The sequence below is a fragment of the Coptis chinensis genome, chromosome 3 (assembly GCF_015680905.1).
Source record: "Coptis chinensis isolate HL-2020 chromosome 3, ASM1568090v1, whole genome shotgun sequence".
In the NCBI taxonomy this organism is placed as follows: Eukaryota; Viridiplantae; Streptophyta; class Magnoliopsida; order Ranunculales; family Ranunculaceae; genus Coptis; species Coptis chinensis.
Genome location: NC_141458.1, coordinates 95,126,395 through 95,147,127, shown reverse-complemented (window position 1 = coordinate 95,147,127; position 20,733 = coordinate 95,126,395). Strand labels below are relative to the sequence as shown.

The 20,733-nt window shown below is 40.1% G+C and overlaps 1 protein-coding gene across 1 annotated transcript; it reads right to left on the bottom strand.

The window, feature by feature from the left end:
- Positions 1-3,799: 3,799 nt before the first annotated feature.
- On the bottom strand, positions 3,800-4,814 carry LOC147511823 (uncharacterized). Its single transcript, XM_086598575.1, has 2 exons — positions 4,348-4,814; positions 3,800-4,022 (listed from the first exon to the last, which is right to left on the bottom strand). Exons 1-2 carry the CDS (start codon positions 4,812-4,814, stop codon positions 3,800-3,802), a joined length of 690 nt encoding a protein of 229 aa, XP_086454701.1.
- Positions 4,815-20,733: the final 15,919 nt, after the last annotated feature.

Sequence of the window (20,733 nt, the reverse complement as noted above, 5' to 3'; positions counted from 1 at the left end):
TCGACTATTCCTTCTTGGAAATAACCTTAAGACGTTTGGCAACATGAAACAAGGCCAATGTAATTTTCTCAATGCAAGAATGCCTTGATTCAGCTGATATAAGAGTCTTGCTAACAAAGAATATGAGACGACCATCGTCACTATCAAATGGCAATGGACAAATATGAATTGGAATCATCACCATGTAAACAATCTCACACGCAACTATGTTGTTGGCATGTGTTACATAGTGGTGTGACAGATACAACACGTACTATTTTTGAGAACTCGTGGATGACCACACGTTGTGAACAACAAGAATCTCATCCTCATCACACAAACGATCCCACACGTTATGATGTCGTTGGCGTGTGTTATGTTGTAGTGCAATATATTTCATATCATCTTCGAGAGGAATGGTTCATTTCAGACGACGCTTGTAGTAATTGTTTTGTTTCTGTACACGCTTGCACTATCGAAGAAGTGCTTCATTCTCAAGACATTTGACTTATCAGTATCAGATTCCGAAGAATTTTTAGAGGCAATATCTTCGTGTTGAACAATTTCTCGCATTGGTGGAATAATAATAGTGTCGCGTGGATTTTGGCACTGAAGAGGAGTAAGAGGGAGTTTTTTTTTCGTTGTCGCCAAGTTGACCTTCAACATCATGTTTGGGTTGTTCGTCAGTAAGTGTATCTTGAACTATTGTAGAACGTGAGCGAGGGTTTTAAATAAGAACCGCAGACAGCGCCAATTATATTTTGACCAAATATGATCAAAACACTAAGTGGTGATGAGATACATGAATAACGTAGAAAAATAGTGAGAAAAGTGATGGTGATCGAGTGAATGATGAGACTGTACCTTTCAGTTGCCTACGTACCCAAATTATCGATGGGATCAAGTCTCAAAAACATACGTACCCAAATTATCGATGGGATCAAGTCTCAAAAACATAGTTCTTTATGAAAAATAGTCTGGTATTTATATGTGTAGAGTAGAGACTTCTTGTAGCTTAAGTAATTGTAATTGAGCATGACTCTTAATTGATTATTATCTCTTTGATAAGAAACGAATCTGGACATAAATTAATGTACGTAAGTGGCAAGCCATATGGCTAAAGTTCAGCCCTAGACACATGAGTTATTGGGCATGTACATCAATCCACGGTATTGCAAATTGGGCTTTAGCCTTGTTGATTAAACGAATAAAGTAGAGACCCTTACTAATAGACGTTTGCCACGTAGGTGGGGGTCGAAACAAAAACCATAACTCCTTCTAAAGGCCTAAGACAGGGTGATCAATTGTCACCTTATCTCTTCATTATGGTATCTGATGCCTTATCTAGACTTTTCTTCAAAGATGAGCAAACGGGCCTCATTTCAAGCATTAAAGTGTCTAGAAGAGCTCGTGGTATTTCTCATATGCTTTATGCAAATGATTCTACAGTCTTCTGTAGATCTTGTATTAAGGATGTTGAAGTGGTGAGTGACATTTTGGATGAGTACTATGAAGCATCAGGCCAGCTCATCAATTATGATAAATCCCCAGTCTATTTTATCCCTAATACTCACAGCCACCAGCAAGATATAATCAAATACATCTTATGCATCAATTTTGTCGGCCTAAAAGATTTCTATTTGGGCTCCCCTCTATCTTTCTCTACCTCCGAAGTCCAAGATTTCTCTTACTTAATTAATAAAGTGACAAAAGCCATTGAGGGCTGGCAAGCTAGTCTCCTTTCTCAAGCTGGGAGAACCACCCTGATCAAAACTATTGCCCAAGCCATCCCAACATATACAATGGCCTCTTTTGCCAGTCCGATATCCATATATGAAAGACTAGATAAATTATGTAGAGACTTTTTGTGGGAAGGTATGCCTATATCTAAGGTAGTACATACATGCACATGGGATAAGATCTGTCAGAAGAAGGAAAAAGGTGGTTTAGGTTTGAGAAAGTTTAGAGAATTCAATTTAGCCTTGTTGGCTAAGTTGTATTGGAAGATTATCACAGGAGGTTATGGAAAACTATAACGAGGGCCAAATATGGAAGTTTTCTTAACCCTATATTAGATGATGCAGGAAAACCTTCAGAAACCTCTTTTATGTTCAAAAACATTTCAAAGGCTAAAGATATATATAGTGGCAAGAGGTATGCTATGGCGAGTAGGAGATGGCAGAATAATAACCTTTAAAGTGTTTGGTGGACAATCCAAACCTCAGCATAGTAACAGTTCAAGATGCCCTTTTATCTGAAGGTAGATGGAATGAAAACCTCGATCTTAAGTTTCTTACCCATGCCCCTTTTCTATGTTGTAACCTCCATTAAAGCCAGACCAAACATTCCAGACAAACTGATATGGCATCCCACAAGGAAAGGGGAGTTTTTTGTAAAGCCTACATACCATACAGCAATGTCTCTATTAAGGAAATCAAACAATGCATCCTCTAGCTCCCCTAATCAGTCTCTCTTCCCCCCTTATTTGGAAGCTCAATATCCCTGCAAGAGTCCAAACTTTTATTTGGAAGACTTCACAAAATATCCTTCCAACATGTGTTGTCTTAATTAGACATCATTTGAACATTGACCCCATGTGTTGTTTCTGTAACAATGCTTTAGAGGATCTTTGCTATCTTTTTTTCCTCTATCCCTAGACAAGAGGTGTATGGTGTCTCTCTAACTTTTGTATAAGAATTGATGTTGAAGATTTTGAAGCTTTAGAATGGTTACAATTATGTTTCAAAATGGAAAAATCACCTGATATTGAGTCATTTTGCCATCCTACTCTTTTCTGTGCACTGATGGATGCCATATGGCAAGCTAGGAACAACACGAGGTTTAATAATGTCAGACTTAGTCAACAAGCTGTGTTGATATATGCATATAGAAGTTGTAGTGATTGCTTTTGAACCTATTGTCTTAGAGCATGAATGACAAGATGCAGTGGAAAATACCCTCCTTCCACCTGAACAACATTGGATTATGCCACTTCCTGATGGTGTAAGATTAATTAACTTTGATGCCAGTTTTCGAAAAGGAAGTTCTTATGCTCATATAGCTGTGATTGGCAGGAACAGTGACGGTGAATATCTCAAAGGAAAAGTCAGCAAGGTCAGAGCCTCCACACCTGGGGAATTAAGCAGAAGCCTTGGCAAGTTCAACAACATTGGAAGGAGGTCATCTTTGAAGGCGATGCAAAGAGGGTTATGCACGCATGTGAAAATCTTGATGCAGTTTCTTTATGGTCCTGAGAACCAATGCGTTTAAATATATCTAGTAATATTAGGAGTTTTAACTCTGTATTATTTAGATTTACTCTTAAAATATGTAATGAGTCAGATCACAAACTAGCCATATGGGCATGGACTAGAAATCTCTACTCTGAGTAGGAAGTCTGTAATGGTTTTTTGGACCAACTTCTGTTAAGTAAGGAATGAAAAGGCACTCGTGATTCTCACGGGTCCCCATTATCCAAAAAAAAAAACTAAAAAACAAAAACAAAACGCCCTGTGAGCAATAATTCAGCACCTTGCTTAAACACTTGCGCTTACCAAAACAATCGAAGCTCTGCAAACTTCGAACATCAGGCCGATGTTGGGCAACATAGTTCACTTGACTTGTCATTTATAAGGATTGATAAATGGGCAAGCAGAAAATAATAGGATTAATATATTGATCACTGCACCAAAGCAAACATAAATTGATCGTCTCTATGGACAAATTGAAAACATAAATACATGAATCAAAATAAATCCAATTTGGTTTAAGATGTTAAAAAAGTGATAAATTATTACTTGTCTCTCCAATGTAATATAAATCAGTCTTCCAAAGAATAGAAATACATACACAGCTCTTTTTTAACTTCTTCCGCATTATCCAAGAAAGAGTTGGAATCTAACTTCTCAATCTTAATCATATTCTTCAGATACACATCCACTTTCGCCCACATGTACATTCGAAAAATACTGTCCCATCCCCTTACAATCCCTCTTGTCCTCAGGTAAGCACGAAAGCCTTTGATCAGATTCTTATCCAAATCCCTATGGCATAAATCAAATAATTAAAATGCATGAAACCATGAACTGGTAAATGTTGCAGTACAATTGTCTCTCAGCTTTGTAATGCAATTATCATGGAGGGTATGGTTGTCAAAAGAGAAATTGGAGACAGAGGAGGTGAGACTGAGCTAAAAAAATTTCAAAATTATTATGAAATCTCTTCTGACAAAGTTAGAAATATAGCATTAAAGTGACATTTTCTAAGAGTAATCTCTGTGGCAGAGAGTTATCTTAATATCAGCGAAAATCGAAAGGTAATGGTAGCTATGACTACCTAATTACTTCATTCAGACGGAAAAGTACTTACATTTGGTAAGCATCGGAAGACTCTTCACGGCCTTTAATTAGCAAACGGTCAATAACAATTTTGCTTTTCTCATAATCCAAAGTGCAAAAAAATTGATAACGAGACCCATATCCTTTGTCTATAGTCACATAGACACGGAAGCTTTTCTTGTGGTAACGATAACTATCTCTAAAGTCCCAGCCAAGCACACAATCTACCCTCTCCCCAGCAAATTCCCTCTTCAAGTTGATTGCCACTTTACCAGGAATCTCAATGATCTCAAATGGAACCTCCTCACTAACCATAGAGTCTTTAAGCTCTTTAAGATACTTTTCTGCATCCTCTTCGAGATCGCGAAGCTTACGTTTTTTAAAATAACGCCGGCACTTAGAGTAATCTTTTTCAGTGTAACCGTCCAAATCAGAGAAGGAGGAGGCGAAGCGAAGTGGGAGAAACTGGCTATAAGAATGTGAAAGCAGTTTACTCATAGACGAAGAGGACAACCATGAACAAGATAAAGAATAAGAAGGCAGTTTTACTAAAGAAGAAGAGTGGTACAAGGAAGAAGATTGGTGTTGTATGGTTGCAAATGGAGAAATGATACGGCCTTTGCCCAGAGGGAATAGGGAGAGAATTCGGTTTGTGCAAGACATGATCATGGAACTACTCGTTATCTCTAATCTCTCACGTAGGTTTTGTTATATTTTCGTTTGGGTGGGGATGTAGGGTTTAACTTTTAAGAAGCCCGATATCACCTAAGGGTTTAAGATGTAACATTTAAATTTGGTCGGGTGATTCAAATCAGACGGCAGAAATATATTCGAACTGTAGAGGGCTGAGTGGGAATGGCCTATAATTGCAAGATTCATCTATGGGGCTTCTATGCCTGCTTTGTCATTAGACCGTAGTTTATTCCAAGGCCCAAAATATCACATATATATCTGATATATTGTCGATATATATCGTTTTTTTGGTACACCGATATGGATATATTCGATATATCTCAACCGAATATTGAATCTTTTTTTTTCGATATATATCGTAATTTTCGATATAACGATATATATCGATTGATATATATGATATATCAGATATAAATTGTTGACTTTGACTCAATATTGTTGACATTGACCGATATATTGACGATATTTTCGATATAATCAACGATATTTTTGATATATCGACATACAAAACAAAATTTTGACTGGTCAACAAAAAAATAGATATCTCCTATATTTCCAATATATCCGATATATATCGGTTTTTAAGTACATCGAAATATTCACCGAATTTGATATTTTGGGCCTTGGTTTATTCTATGCGCCTCAGGTGAGCATGAACAATTGTAAAGTCACTAGGCCAGGAGGTTTGGTTCGAGTAATTTCTTTTGGGCGTGAATTGCACTTTGAATGTATTATCGAGAAAAAAAAATCATAAAATAAAGAATTGAACTTTGAACACAAATTAGGAACTGATTGGAGCCTAGATATTAAGAATTCGTTTTCCTTTAACAAGTACAAGTATGTGGTTTCTTTAGAAGCCTCTAAATTGATTAAGGCTTTTTTTTTTAAAAAAAAAACATATAAATTATAAATTGATTTAATTCAATCTCCAAAATTACTATGCATGCCCAAAGGCCTAAATGGTTATTTATAGTCTTAGAAGACTTACAATTTAGGCTGAGTTTGTTTAAGCTGAAATTGATAGAAATGAAAGAAAAAGTAATGGTTGGTCCACCTTTTCTATAAGTTTGATGTGTTTGTTTGTCATGAAAAATAATATGGTCTTTCCACGAAGGAAACAAAACTATGGAAAGGAAATAATTTTCGAGGGCTCAACTTTCATATTTGAGAGGAAAGCATGTGCCTAACAAACAATAATGGAAAAGGAAAAAAAAAATGAATAAAAACAACAGAGTTTCCCTTTTCTTTCCTTTATTTAAGTTTTCGCTTAACAAACATAATTCATCCCATTCCATGATTTTCCATTCCATTTCTAAATTTGCCAAATACACAACAATAAGAAAATTTTCCATTCCATTATTTCCCTTTCTATTCTATAGTAAACCATTATTGAGTTTTCCTTTGCTTTATTTCCCCAAGTAAAGGTGTAAACAAACGTAGCCTTATTAGAAACTAATTAATGGAAAAGAAACTAACAAGAATATCCAAATGCATAATTAAAAACAAGAAAATGGGCTTAAGGCCCTAATTCCCGTTTTTATTATGGTCTACACCAACCGGATTCTCAATCATTCATTAGGACAAATTTTTGGGTTATAATCATTAAAAAAAAGAACATGATGTTTTCTATTTTTAATCATTAATAAGGACATGTTAGTGTTGACTTGACTTTTTATATTTATTTTTTTTCCATTATGCCCTTCTTTATATTAAAGATAGAGCAAACGTAGTGTACATCCAGCCCTTACCCAAAAAAAGAGAAAAATAGATCGAGCCGAACCCCTGATCGAGCCATTGTCTAATTTCTCTATTGGATCAAAGATTGAAATTGATCAAGCGATTCTTCTAAATATTTGAATCTTTCATTCCCTTAGTTTTGATCGATTTCGCTAGTTTCTTTAAAAGTTGTAAGTGTTTAGCTAGAGTTGCTCGAATACCTAAATTTGTTGTTGAATTATGAAGTATGCACTAACAACTGTAGTGCATACCTTTTTTTGATAAAATATGAATATGATTAGAAGTTTTTTTAATATTTTGTATTGTACGTGTACTCTGATCATATTTAGCTCAGTTAGTGTCATTTGATCTTTTTATGTTTAAATTTGTGTTTTTTTAAGTGTGCTCGATACATTTTTATTTTATTTTTTATAATTGCATTACATGGAAGCTTTTGGTGTTGATGAATCCATTGCTTGTAATTGTTGTAAATGGTAATTTTCTTTTTTGTTTTTAGTGTTTTTATATTATACATGTCATATTTAGCTTAATTTAAGTTGTTTATTATTGTTTTTACTTTAGGACGAAGACGATGAATATGCCATGCCAACTAATAAGGAATTGATGTAAGGGTTCGAGTTATGTGTTGAATACGGAGTCCGAATAGAGGAAGGAATATAAGGGTTGGAGCAAGTTACGTGCTTTTACCTTGGGAAATGGAAGAAAAATAGATAGAAAGATTGAGGGGGCACAATAATGTAAGGTGATAAGGTTTGAAGATTATATTCAAATGAATTCGGAGCATAATGACTTTTGCGTCGACTTGAGGTTTAGGGATTGCACGTATGTGTAATGGTTGGATGATACACGGATTCCATTGTGTACATGCAACTGCATCCATCTTTTGCAATAGAGGATCGAGTAGTGAGGCAATTTAATGTTTCGAATTATGGTTTTCTCCATTCCTATGTTAGAAAAAACTTTATTTGTTATAACTCTTCATCTGATATATTATATTATAATTGAATGAAATTAAAATTTCTTTTAGTTTGTTGCTTTAATTTCTTTAATTTGATGTATCTCAAGTCAGTACACATTCTAATTTATGTGTCAAGGTATGCATAGTTATCCATGCATATATCTCAAGGGTATGCACAGTTGTCTGTGCATACCATACCTGAATGATCGAGGTATGCACCATTGTTAGTTAGTGCATATTCTGTGTATACCCGTTCATATACTAGTGCGTTGTTCTGCACAAACAATTGTGCATATACTGTTTTCTCATGAACATTTGTTTTGTTCAAATTATTTTATCATTCACGACTACATTAATTATTACAAGATATACAATATAGAAAATTAAATTGTACAACAATTTTGTGAGTGACAACACACCAATAGATTGTCTGCATTAGTTTATTAATGCTTGGTATGTATAGTTATACAGTTAGATTTTTAACATTTTTAAAAACCAATTGCAGTCATACAACTCAGTGTACCAATCATAAAGATAACAACATACTAGCTTTTCACTTACCAATAAGATTTTCATAAAGATATATTACAAATATCAATGCATACCTTTTGATAAGTTCACTTTTTTGTTTTATTTAATTGGTGTACAAAGTATTAGAAAACAATCCCATTAGAGCATTCCCAATGCAAATCACTATGAGGGGAAATATGGACTTGTCACCCTTATGGAGCCAAAAACCCTTGCTCAATGTAAGGGTGACAAATCCGATAGATTTTAACTTAGTAACAATGAGGGTAGCACTTGCTCACGGAGATAGCTTCGAAGTTATGAACTTCGATGGGACCTTTTATTTCGTCTCGCATCTATTTATTTTTTCTTCCGGCGGGATGTTTCATTCCGTTCTATGAGTTTTTTTTACTTTTTTCGTTTTTTTTTTTGGACGGGATGTTTCATTCCGTCCGACGTTTTTTTTCGATATTTTTTCATTTTTTACATTCAAACAGAATGAAACATTATATCCGAAGTTTTAAAGTCACATCTGCATTGGGCAACCCTTCGTAGCTTTTCACTAGACTAATATCAACCATATATATGCATTCTTTTTCTTCCTTAGCTTATGCATTTCTTCTTATTCTTCGAGGTTGTATCCAATCATGAACGTCTCTCACATTCTCACTAGTGCGTCCACGTACCATCATTGTCATCTTATGTTTTAAATTAGATAAAACAATTAGTCTTTGGTGGTAGCAATGTAGTGTTTAGATAAAATTATAGGGTTTGGATTATTTAGCTTTTGGGCCCAATTTTAATTAGATAATTTGTGTTTGGTCACCAATTGATCGTTTATTTGCGATTGGGTAAAAATTGACAATTGACTGCGATGACCGTGAAACCACCGTTGGCCTTGAAAACAACTTTTGTATATATAATGACTAAAACACCCTTACACGTGTCTATCACTGCACATGAGAAATTTTTAATTCATTAAATAATGGTCAAATCTTAGATTTATTTGATCCAATGGCCCCAATTATATAGCCGCCATGAGAAGTGTCTTCTTCACTCTCTTTAGGAAGAAAACTCTTGGTGGGTCTGGTAGCAGCGGCGACGGCTACGGGAATCAAAACAAGCAAGAAGATTCCATGACAACAGACCCGGGTCTTGCAATCATGGCTTCGCCACCTACACAACCGTACCACCACCCCACGCCCACTATATATGTCAAAATAAGACTTTTTTTTACTGTAAGGCCAGGAAATATTTGTCGATTACTAACTGTCAAAAAAAAATATGTCGGGCTTTTCGGTAATTGACGGTCCATGATTGTGGAAAACTAAATCGTCGGGCCATACCCGTCAACTATTTTTCTCCAAAAAATAAAGTTTGTGATCGAGCGCGAACCCTTCCCCTCAATCAGTCCATTTTCCCACCTCTCTCTCTCTCTTATTTCAGTCGACCCAAGATATCAATAGCCGTCTCGCACAACTTCAATTCTCTCTCTAGTTATCGCCTTCAACAAATCCTCCAGCTATTGATTCTTGTTTTTGTATTGAAGCCATAATACGTCAACAACAACCGGTAATGGGTTGATAGTGATAAAATGGAGGAACTAGACATGCAGTGATAATTTATAATTAGATCAAGATGAGGGCGACAAAATAACTCAAATCAATATGAGAACTCGATAGGATAAGTTCAGGCTTAAAATCCAAAGTGTGCATTTGATGCTTTGGAATTTCTCCTTTATCATTTGGATGGGTTGAAATTTGAATGAATGAATTAACGTAAGGCAGATTTCAATTTCTCTTGAAATAAACATTCTTGTTGATTTTTTCTTCTGAAAAGGCATGCTACTTCATCGTTGAATAGCCCATTTGATCTTATATTGCATGTCCAATCATAAATGATATCTATCAGTTCAGAGTGAAGAATGTTAGTAAGGGGGGATGATGATTAGTGGAGGCAAATGGTGTTGTTTATGTAATTGTCGGGTGAAGTAGGTTGTCTGAAAGAGGTGATTAACTGGGTGTTTTTTCCGCTAATAAGATAGCTAGTGAGAGATTACCACATGTTACGGTCGTGATAAAAAACCATGCTGGCCATTGATCTCTGATCATTGATTTGAATCATGTGTAGTACACGTGTAATGGTAATTAGGCAGTGCAATTTTAGAAAATATGGACGGATCACCGTCAATTTTGGCCCAATCATCGCAAATAAACAATCAATCGCCGAAGAAGGAATAGAATAGAAGAGAGGACATTGTGGGAAATATGTTTATTTAGGGGGTGAGCTTATAGATGTTTATGGTGAATATATTAACACCCATGCATGATCTAAAGGCTCAAATAAAAATTAAATAAAAACTAAACATAACACGTGGTGCCTTTTGGGCCATTAAGATTTACTGAATCTAATGGTTATTGTTTTTATTCTTTCTAATGAAATTAGGGATCCCATGAAAGCTCTGATTATATGAACACCCAACATACTAAAAAAAAACTCCCATAGCTCAAACAAATGAAAATAAAAACAACATTTGAATGTAGGGTCTATCGATGAACTAAGCTTGATTAGTGGTGGAAGTGGTGGAAAGTTACTTAAGCCAAGGAATTCAATTTTTCAAACTTTTTTTCACCTCAAAATCAAACTGTTTTTGGGTTACTTAAAGCATGGAATTCAATTTTTCATGATGAACTAACTATCTGATTTTGGCCATGAACCAATGGTGTTGAAAGTTAGTATTCTAAAATTTGAAGAAGACAATGAGTCAACTCGGTGATTTGTTGCGCTTTTTAAGTTGTAATTGAGTTAACTCTGTTAAATATCACTTTCACAACCTTTCACAATTTCCAATTATTAGGTTTATTAGGTTCTAGATCTAAGTTTTTGAGCATTGTTATTGTGTACTGAAATGAGGAACCGTTGCTCCCATCTAGAATCCAAACAACCTGGCTACCACGTTTCTTCAACCTGATTACCACGTTTCTTCCAAGCTGTATAGATGTTCGAGCAATGGAGTTGATCGACTGTCTATAGGCCTAGCCCGAGCCCAACCCAAGACTTCGAGCTCTATCCGACCATCCCCACTCTTTGTTTTTACGCTTCCAAAGTTCTAACTTGAGCCCATCCAAAGTTTTGGTCCAGATTCGAGCCCTCGAGGGTATTTGAATCAAGCGCGGGCCCGATCTATAATGTTCAACCCTAGCAGAAGGCTAAAACCCTGCATAAAACTGTACCGCTACCAAACGAAATTTCTGAAACTCTAACGAGTAAAAGAAAAAGGAAAAAGAAATGGGGGCTTGGACGATCATGTCTTCTCTGGTGCACCAAAGCAGATATCTCTCCTCTTTACCTTGCCGCTTTGCTGTATCTTCTTTTGTAGCCACACAACATGTACACCAGCGTTCCTTCTTCCATTCTTCTTCTACTTCGGTTAAACTATCTCTGTTTTCTTCTGCTAAGCTCTTCTCCAAGCTCCTTGTCTATTTCACTCACGTTCCTTCTGCTATTATTATAATCGTAAACTCAAGGAAGGAAACAATCTTATCAAAAGATGAACGAAGACGCATTACCATTTGAGGTCTTCGACAAGCCAGGTGTACGGACAGTCATCTTACAAAAAGAATTGCCTTTTTACAATCAGAAAATACAAGTTGCGGTTGATATAATCATGTGTGGGAAAAACGTGATTATAGAGGAAAATATGAGTATGTCCTCAATCTCATTGTGACCGTATTACAGAAAGACGGGTCTCCTTTAGAACTTTTTTGCAATGTACCTGTAAAGGTGTGATTTGGCTTTCCATTACAAACAGTCTCTGATGGACTGGAATAGGTTATTGGATGAGACCGAGTTCGACTTGAGAGCGAACTGCCTACGTATCTTACTCTTGGTTTTCTCGGGGAGAGCAGAATCAGGTCTGGCGTAGTTCATAGGAGAGGTATTTATAGAGATTGAGAGTGTATCATTGCTCACCACGTGTAAATGATGTCCCAAATGAGGGGTGGAGATTAGGATAGCACGTGAGAACTATCCTCATAGGTCTGGTGTAATGATGTGGAGTGACAGTCTGTACAAGTAGCTTGCGGCCGTGACCAGTGGCTGACGGCCAAGATATGTGCAAGTACACCTTTAGTCATGATTATTCGGATAGGGGATCTCGTGTCACTTCCTAAGCGTGGTTAAAGTGATACCGCGATCCGCCCGTAGCGTTCTACTAACTTCATGGATGCGACACGGATCCATAGGTCAATCGTGCCATTCCGCCATGCTAAGCGTCTTTGGATAGAGAATATCACTCCCCTACCGCGACCCCTCTCGGTAGGTTGTGAAAACGACTGCCGAGAGAGATCGATAGCGTGTGGAGTATGTTAGAGGTGGAAATCTCCAACGATCCGCGTGAGGAATGGCTCGTGTTAACCATGTGAGTTGGTGGGTCGCGAACATTTGACGCGTGTTGACCGCGTGGCGGGATCCGGCGATTCTGAGAGAAAAAATGTGCGCTTTTTTTTTTGGGATGTGAAAAGACGGGATAGTTGGTTGGAAGTCATGGGCGATAGAAATCGGGGTGTAATCATGATGCCTTGGAAACTGGAGGCGGTTGCTCAAAAATTTCACTTGCTCTTTTGAAACTTCATTTGGTCGCCGTGCGGTGAAATGAAACTTCATTACCGCATCATCCTTCAGTTAGTTCTCTGCCATTGTTGAACCTCTTTTTTCTTGTTTTAAATGCTAAGCCTCTATTCTAGAGTTGTTAGGATACCCTGTTAGTTACTAGTAGCTAGACTTGTTAGGGTTAGAAGAAAAAAATGTCTAACTCGATGACACTTTCGATCTAATGAGGTTCGCGAAGTTTCTCTTAGGATTGGGATAAGAAGATGATGAGAAAGATGAGTCCGTGTGAGAGGTGGTTGAGGGTGATGATGAAGGTGAGGCGGGTAGTAGTGAGGAAGATGTGGCTCGATCTGCGTCTGTAGAATTTTGAAGCTAACACCAGTCAATGGATGGAGGGGTCGTCTTGGAAACCGCCCCAGGGTTGTGGATAGACATGCTTTGAGGGCGTTCCCATATCGAGAAAAGAAATATGGGATAACCGTAGCGATCCGGAGATCCATGAGCCCCGACGAGCGCCTCGGTTTATAGTGATAGGTACACCCCACCAAATCATGGGGTGATCATCCGCGAGGGACAAATTGAGGCGTACATGACGATACCGCCGTTCTCAAGCCGGTTTGCAAGTTCCCCGAACCACCGCGGCAAAGGCGCTGTTCAGGTTTTGTGGGTAACAATGTGGCGATTATTCAAGGTTTTGACCTATTGAGCGCCCGATGGTGAGCACCGAATCGAGGTCGGCCGATGTTATTGAGCACTACCTCGTAAAGCGATCTAGGTCGTTGAACTTTAGCCTGCAAACTCGACCTACGCTATTGGGCGTTCTGGATGGTAAGAGTAATGAGTCGTGGGACAAACGACCGCTACTCCTTGTAGGAAGCTACTATGCTAGCGGGTTCAGTGTGGACCATAAAATATGCGACTTTACTGGTGGGTACCAGCGCGTTGTCTGATGATGTCAACTTGGTTTTGTTGAACTTATATTGAAATTGTTGTCTTGTTGCCTATCAAATATCCACCAAAAGGAGTCGAAATCGACAATTGATCGAAAGTTAAGCTAGGCCGACGCGAAATGAGAAACAAGGCCAAGCTACCGAAGTTCGCATTTCTTTGAAGAGCGGGAGGACCCGCAATTAGGGAAAAAAGACAAGTCTGAAAAGCCGTGAGCGGGGTAAAAGGGCCGGGAAGACATCGAGGAAAGCTGTGATGGAGAAGCGGAAGAGTGATCTGGTGACGAGGGAAGACAGGCAACGAGGCCGTACCGGGGTGAAGCGAGGGAAGGGTCGAGAGGACGCTCCTTTTGATGTGAATGACGTTCTCTTCGACATCCCGGAGTCTCAACCTGCGAAGATTGCGAGGGTAGCTGAGACCGTACTGGGTGGTGAATTGCGAACTGGGGGAAGGGCGGCTCGCAACTCGAGGGCGAGGCCGATGCCCGACTTCAGCGTCCTAGGTGAGGACGCCCCGGAGGTTGCTCGACCCAGGGTTGTTGGAGATCTCTCTGGCAAGATGAAGGAAAAGGTTGGTGCAAGAGAAACTGGTAAGGGGCACTCCAGTACTGGAAAAGACGAGCTGGAGCGCAACCTGATGTACATCGACGAGGTGACTGGGAAGAAGCGCTATGTGATGAGGTATGACTGCAGCTATAAGTCCGCACCCATAGCTGCTTGCTTGCTGGAGGGGATGACCCTGGACGGTGATAGGAAGGACTTGGACGCTAAGGAGCTGGAGTCGAACCTGAGGGGGATGGACAAGGCGATGTGCCTGGTAAGTAACCTTTGCTCTCTACTTGACTATGTTATTGCGTTATATGTTGTTGTTTGATAATAACGTGATATGTTGTCTCGATCGTCCATACCGGATCACCGGGTACCGGTTGAAGACGGCCGCGCAGATCGCCGACCTGGAGAAAGCGGAGGTTGAGTCGCTAAAGGAATGAACCGTCGAATCTATGCGGTCGTAACCGGCCGAGAAGGTGAACCGGATCTTGTTGAGGCCCCCAACTCACTACCCTGACTCTAGAGAGGACCTCTGCGGTGAACGAGTCGATCGGGTTGAAGCATGAGGTGGAGCGCCAGAGGGCCAACGCCCTTGGCCAGACACCTATCTTGAACGATGTAAGACTTCCACCCCGCAGTTTAAAGAGGCCTATCTCACCATCCGTCTTTGAGGTGGAGGAGCTGGAAAAAGAAGTTGGGCGACTGGCGGGAGGAGAGGAACGCCGAACCGGAGAACTTCGAGGCGAAGCTGCCGTAAGATGCCGGCCCTATTCCTGCAGTCGTGCCGTCCCCTCTCACTGGTGTGGTGAGTGAGCAGCTTCAGGGGTTCGGCGAACTCAATGTGGTTGCTGCTGAGGCAGCTGTGGCGTCCTCTGGTGATCTAAACTCCGTCTCCGTCTTGAATGTCACTCTTGGAGAAGATCTGGACGAACTTGTTTAGAACTCTTGTTATTGTGTGTGGTTGTACTGGGCCTTTGGCCGTAAACAATAGAGCTGGTTTCCTAGGTTGACCTGGGCAGCTTGTTTTTCTGCTTTGCTATTGATCATGATACTTAGTGACTAACCGTCTTTGGATTTCCCCGAGTGCTCTCGGCGAAGACGGTTAGTTATGGAATAAATCGTCCCTTATGTCGTTAGGTCGCTCTTTTTATGAATGTGACCCTTGTTGCTTTTGCTCTCTACGCGTAGTCTTGTGTATGATAAGAATATTTGTATTTGTAAGCATGTGCATCTTTGTTCGATCTAAACGGTGCGGTCGCCGCGTCTTTATGAGGCGCCCGCCCGTACTGGCGGCCCGCGAGTTATAGTCGTGTATGCGCGGCACGGTCGGGATAATGGGCGGTCGGAGATATGAAATGATGGCTGCGGGTTGGTGGGCGTTTGGTCTCGATGCCATAATGGTGTGCCTTGGGAAGAGACGTTTAGGTGGGTATAAATAATGACCGATCTTGGGAGAGCAAATGGCATTTGCTCTTCTTGTTCTTCTGCTGCGGCTCCCCTCTTCCCTCTTGCTTACGTGTTGCTCTGCTTTGCCTTTCACTCAGCACGTTTCTTTACTCGCCGTTCGGATCATGAATGTGAAGGTTCTTGGTCGGCTTCTAACTAGTTTTCTTTTGTTTTCTCATTGCTCGGTTTCGTTATGGCTCGGTGCTTCCCATACGTCGAGGAGAAGGGGAGTAAGAGAGAGAGTCCCCTCTGCTCATGGAGGAGATGGAGTTCCATCTTCATGTGCATGGGGACCGTGGTAAAAGGAAAGCCGCTACGCCCTGGGGCAAGAAGAGTAAAAGCGATCAAAGGGATCGTCGCCCGACCGAGGCGGCATTGTGTTCAATCGCCGTGAATGGCGGAAGGGTTCCCATCGGGCTGCTGATGGAAGCGACGACCTGGAGCAAGGTCGTCACGTCGCTAGTGAGAGTTTGCTCCCTCGTGTCGGGGACGTGGGGAGCGAATTCTACTACGTGGGGAGAACGGGGAAGAAGCGTCCTGTCAAACGCTCTGATTGCAGCTTCCACTCAGCACCCATAGCGACTAGTCTGCTGAAGGGGATCGTGTTAGATGGGGACAGAGCTGAAGTCGAGGATGAAGATATGGATACACTGCTGGGGACCATGGATATGGCTAGTTGTTTGGTGAGTGTTTCTCTGCCAGCCTTGTCGCTTTGTTTCTTAAGTGATTCTAATTATGACTTTGTCCTTGTAGTTTCTGGCTGGGTATGATAAGCTCAAGTTCACTTCTGCCAGAGCCATTTGCGGTTCTATAACACCGAGGGAGTTGGAGGGAGTGAGATTTTGTGTTGGTGAGGAAGGGAGGAGTTGACTCACGGGATTTGTTGGTGAGATTCTAGGCATTCAGCCTAGAATCAATCTGAATGCCGTTCTGGGATCCCGGTTTGTGGGGTTGAGCCGTTGATGGGCGTTCTTGTCATCAATAGGAGCTACAATCAAACTCCCATTGTGTGCGCCGGGGCGTCCACGAGGACCACCCGGTACCTGACCCGGTGGATTGATCGGAATGTCTGGCAAGGACAAGGTCGGTGACATCGGGTGCGACTGCCTCCGTCTATGGATACTCGAGAGGCGAATCACGATTTACGTATCACGGGTTTTCTTGGCTATGATGATCGGAGGTTGGACGGTCGTTGGCACCTCTTCACAATGCTTATCACTAAGATCATGTTGAAGATGAAGAAGCAACTCCGACTTCACGAGGAGGATTTACATTACCACCGCGGGAACCCGCGTATCTATAGGGAGTGTGTCCAACAAGTCTGGAAATTGCCGAGGATAGGGAACAGTGAGGAGGAGGGGGGGGACGGGGATGATTCGGAGGAAGAGGAGGATGGCACTTGCTTTGATCACGGATGCCTTCCGGAGGTGTTGGTCGATCTTGGCGCATGACTATCTTTACTACATAAGGGCATCGTTCACTCGGCACTCTGTCTCTTGAACCTCCGGACTTCGACAGGCCACCATTCACCACAACTTCGAGCTCCGCACCCGGAGGGAGGATGAGAGATGGGAGCGGCGAGGGCGAGATGGAAGCCAGTCGTCGGTTTAGAGTAGAGATGCTATGCGATTCCCCACCTCATCTGGACTCGCCTCGAGGACCGCTACTAGGCATGGCGCCGTCGGCCGAAGGACGACTCTTCTTTGACCTTCTACGGAGCCGAGGAGCCACCACTTCGATCATTGCCCTCATACACCAATGGCGAGGTGTTTAGAAGGAGGATGAGGAGTGATAGTAGTAGTTATTTATGTTTAGTAGTTGTTGTGTTATTTACTTTTTGTTGTCTTTATTGTAATGTAACTTTTATTTCATTAATTTGAATTTTGTAGTAATACTCGAATGAAATTTTAAGATAAGGGTTTATTTTCATATTGTGTGCTTATTTCATATTGACCACACCTTCCAAACTTGTTTGGGGGTGGTTTGATTATTTCAAGCCGTATTCTTAATAAAAAACCACGTGTGTTAGAATTTCTTTTGGGAGTAAAGGTTAAAATATAGTAGTTTAGGCATATCGTGATTGAGAATCATTGTAGGATGAAATCTAGATTAAATAGGTACATTCAGTCATAAAATCCAAATAAGAATCTTTGGGTTTGAATTAGAATCCGGAGATGAGTTGTTTCCGTTTTTAGAGTTTGGAAATTTTAGGATTTCCGAAACTCTGCCGAAATTAGTTTTGGCAACTTTCGATCCATTCTAGCAACTTTAAGCCTATATAAACTTGATACAATCTATCCTCACAACTCACATTACACCTAAACTCCATCACTCGCCCTTCAAACCAGCGATTCCCCGTTTTCGACTTCATTTTAGCATTACGCAGCTTCGGGCCCAGCGCTAGTTGAAAGGCCTCAGCGCCTACAATCTGTCGAGAAAATTTTTGTCGAGGCGCCGCCCATGCCTAGTCGAGCGACCAGCGCTAAATTCTTGGAATTCCAAAATACAAAAGCCAGCGCCAGCGCCTAGTCAGCGCGACCAGCGTAAGTTCTTTGGAATTCCAAAATACAAAGCGCCGCTTTAAGTTAAGTGGCCAGCGCTACGCCCGACTTCTGGACTAGAAATTTTCCAGTTTTTGGCGTGTAGTATCGAATCATTATCGCAGCTATTCCAAAGCGTAATTTTGAGATGACATCTCCAATATTGATACTAACAACAGTCTTTCGAAGATTTGTTCCAAAGCACTACTACGGTCTTTGGTTTGTGAAGTGATCACATATGTTGGTGGGAACCTCTTATGGTAAGACCGACTGAACTTTATTCTCCAAAGACTTGCATCTTATTTTTATAATAACTGCATTTTCTTTGAGAGAGCCGGATGGAGAACAAGTGTTCTCCATCAACATTGACAATGAACGATGGAGATTACCGGGTTCTTGCTAGCATTTGTTCTTGGACTTGCTATGCCCATTTGAGATACAAGACCCATGGTGATATTAGATTACGATAATATGCATGTCTACACCTATGAGTCTTTGCACGAGGCTTATGGCGGGGCATTTTCGTATTGAGGACCAAGGGGACTATAACGTTGCCGCTTGTAGCTTTCCCATGAACATAGGAACCTGTTATGTTTTGGATAATGCTAAACATTTTAGGGAATGGCGTTTTTCTTACGTGAATGGCGCCACTTGCAGCGTTTTCCTTGCTTTTAGCCAATGGGCGCCCGGTTCTATGACCTTCCCAGAACTTTGATGTCTAGTTTAGCACGAGCCTATACTATGAGGCATAAGTACCTTCTTATGCCTGTTCTAATTTCACGTATTATGCTATGTTTCTTTCTGTTTTTTGTACACGTTTCACGGATTGGATTAAAGGTAGACAGCGGTGCGACCCACCAATAGTATTATCCGATCTTTCCGTGCAATGACTTGGCATGGGTGGCGGATCTGACCTCACCCGAGTTGCACCCTACACCCCATCGGACCAAGTGGCACTTAATAGGTTAGCAACCATAGATGATAAATGGCGTGAAGCACGGCAAAATTATCATAGCATGGCGGGGCGAAGGAACCTCACTTCTTTATAGAAGTAGAGGATGATGAAGATGACGAATAACAAATCGAGGAGTGGAGGTAAGTTTTAGTTACGTTAGTGTCCGCTTAGGTCCCAAAGCAATTTAATTAGGTTAACCCCATAATGGGTGGAACTCTTATAGAGTTCGCGTCGGTTTTATTTCCTATATTAGTGCGTTCTAACATTGTTTTGCGGATGTTTACGAATTTCCGCAGCTTGAATGGTATTTTTCCTACCCTCTTTTATTTTACAATGCTTTGAGGACAAATCATGCTTCTTGTTTGGGGGCATAGAATCACGTGTAATTAAGACATCTGTTAGGATATAGATATATATAATATGCATTTGTTTTCTAGTTAAAATTTCAAAAATTTAAAAATATAAATAAATAAGTTTATGCTATACACTTAGGAATATTGGTATTGTTTTCTTTCTCCATGCTCTTAACAATCTAGAAGTCTCACATAGTTGTTGCATCGAGAATAATTGTTAGAAACTTAGGTTAATCGTAGGTAATAATCTTTGCATCTATCTATAAATATATTACATGAGTATCTATGATTGTTAGCGGTAAGTTTAAAATCTAGGCTAGAGTACTTATTCTACAAATCCTGTGAGAATATAGCCTAAAGCCTTATATGAAGCGAAACATTTGAGAAATGACACAAGGAGAAGTAAAATCGGATATAGAAATCACCGCGTCCACTTGCTTGATCACTAAACCATATCCTAAGTGAGAATTTAGGCCTCTTTTGGATCGATATAGCCAGAAATTCAAACCTATAAATTATTTTCCGCTAGTCACCACTCACGAGCCTTTTCTTTAGCCTTCCATACACCACAATTCCTTTACCACATTACAAAACAAAAACAAAATAAAAAAAAAAAGAATAAATCAACCTACCCATTTAGAATAAGTCCGAGAATAGAATGAGTGAAGAAAGAAGAAGAGAAAACACTGTGTAAACAAAATTGTTACTTGCTTCAAAAATAAAGAAAAGAAGTTTCCATCCAAAGAAAAGAAAAAATAGAAATAAAATAAAAAACTCCAAAAAAATAGAATAAAAAAGGAGTCAAAAAGCCAAAGAAAAGAAAAAGAAAAATATGGCTAAGGATGGAAACAAAGTATAGAAGCAAAGAAAATAACAAGGTTTTCTCTAAGTTACATATCTGAAGACTCTATTATCTCAGACTTGTCCTTTTGAATATCCATTTCCTTCCTTCTTAAACCATCTCCTAATCCACGTAACACCTAATAAAGACCTCTAAGCTTCGATTAGGAATAGGTTAGTGTGATAGTAAAAGGCGATGTGTTTGATTGACCCGAGCTTCCTTGTTGTCATTGAGATTGTAAGGTAAAGTGTGTGCCCACTGCTGTACACTCGGAGTAAAT

Excerpts from the sequence above, each read along its gene's own strand:
- LOC147511823 (XM_086598575.1), bottom strand. The coding sequence starts at position 4,814 with ATGAGTAAACTGCTTTCACATTCTTATAGCCAGTTTCTCCCACTTCGC. Across the intron at positions 4,023-4,347 it reads TCTTCCGATGCTTACCAAAT|GGATTTGGATAAGAATCTGA; the intron begins GTAAGTACTTTT and ends TTTATGCCATAG.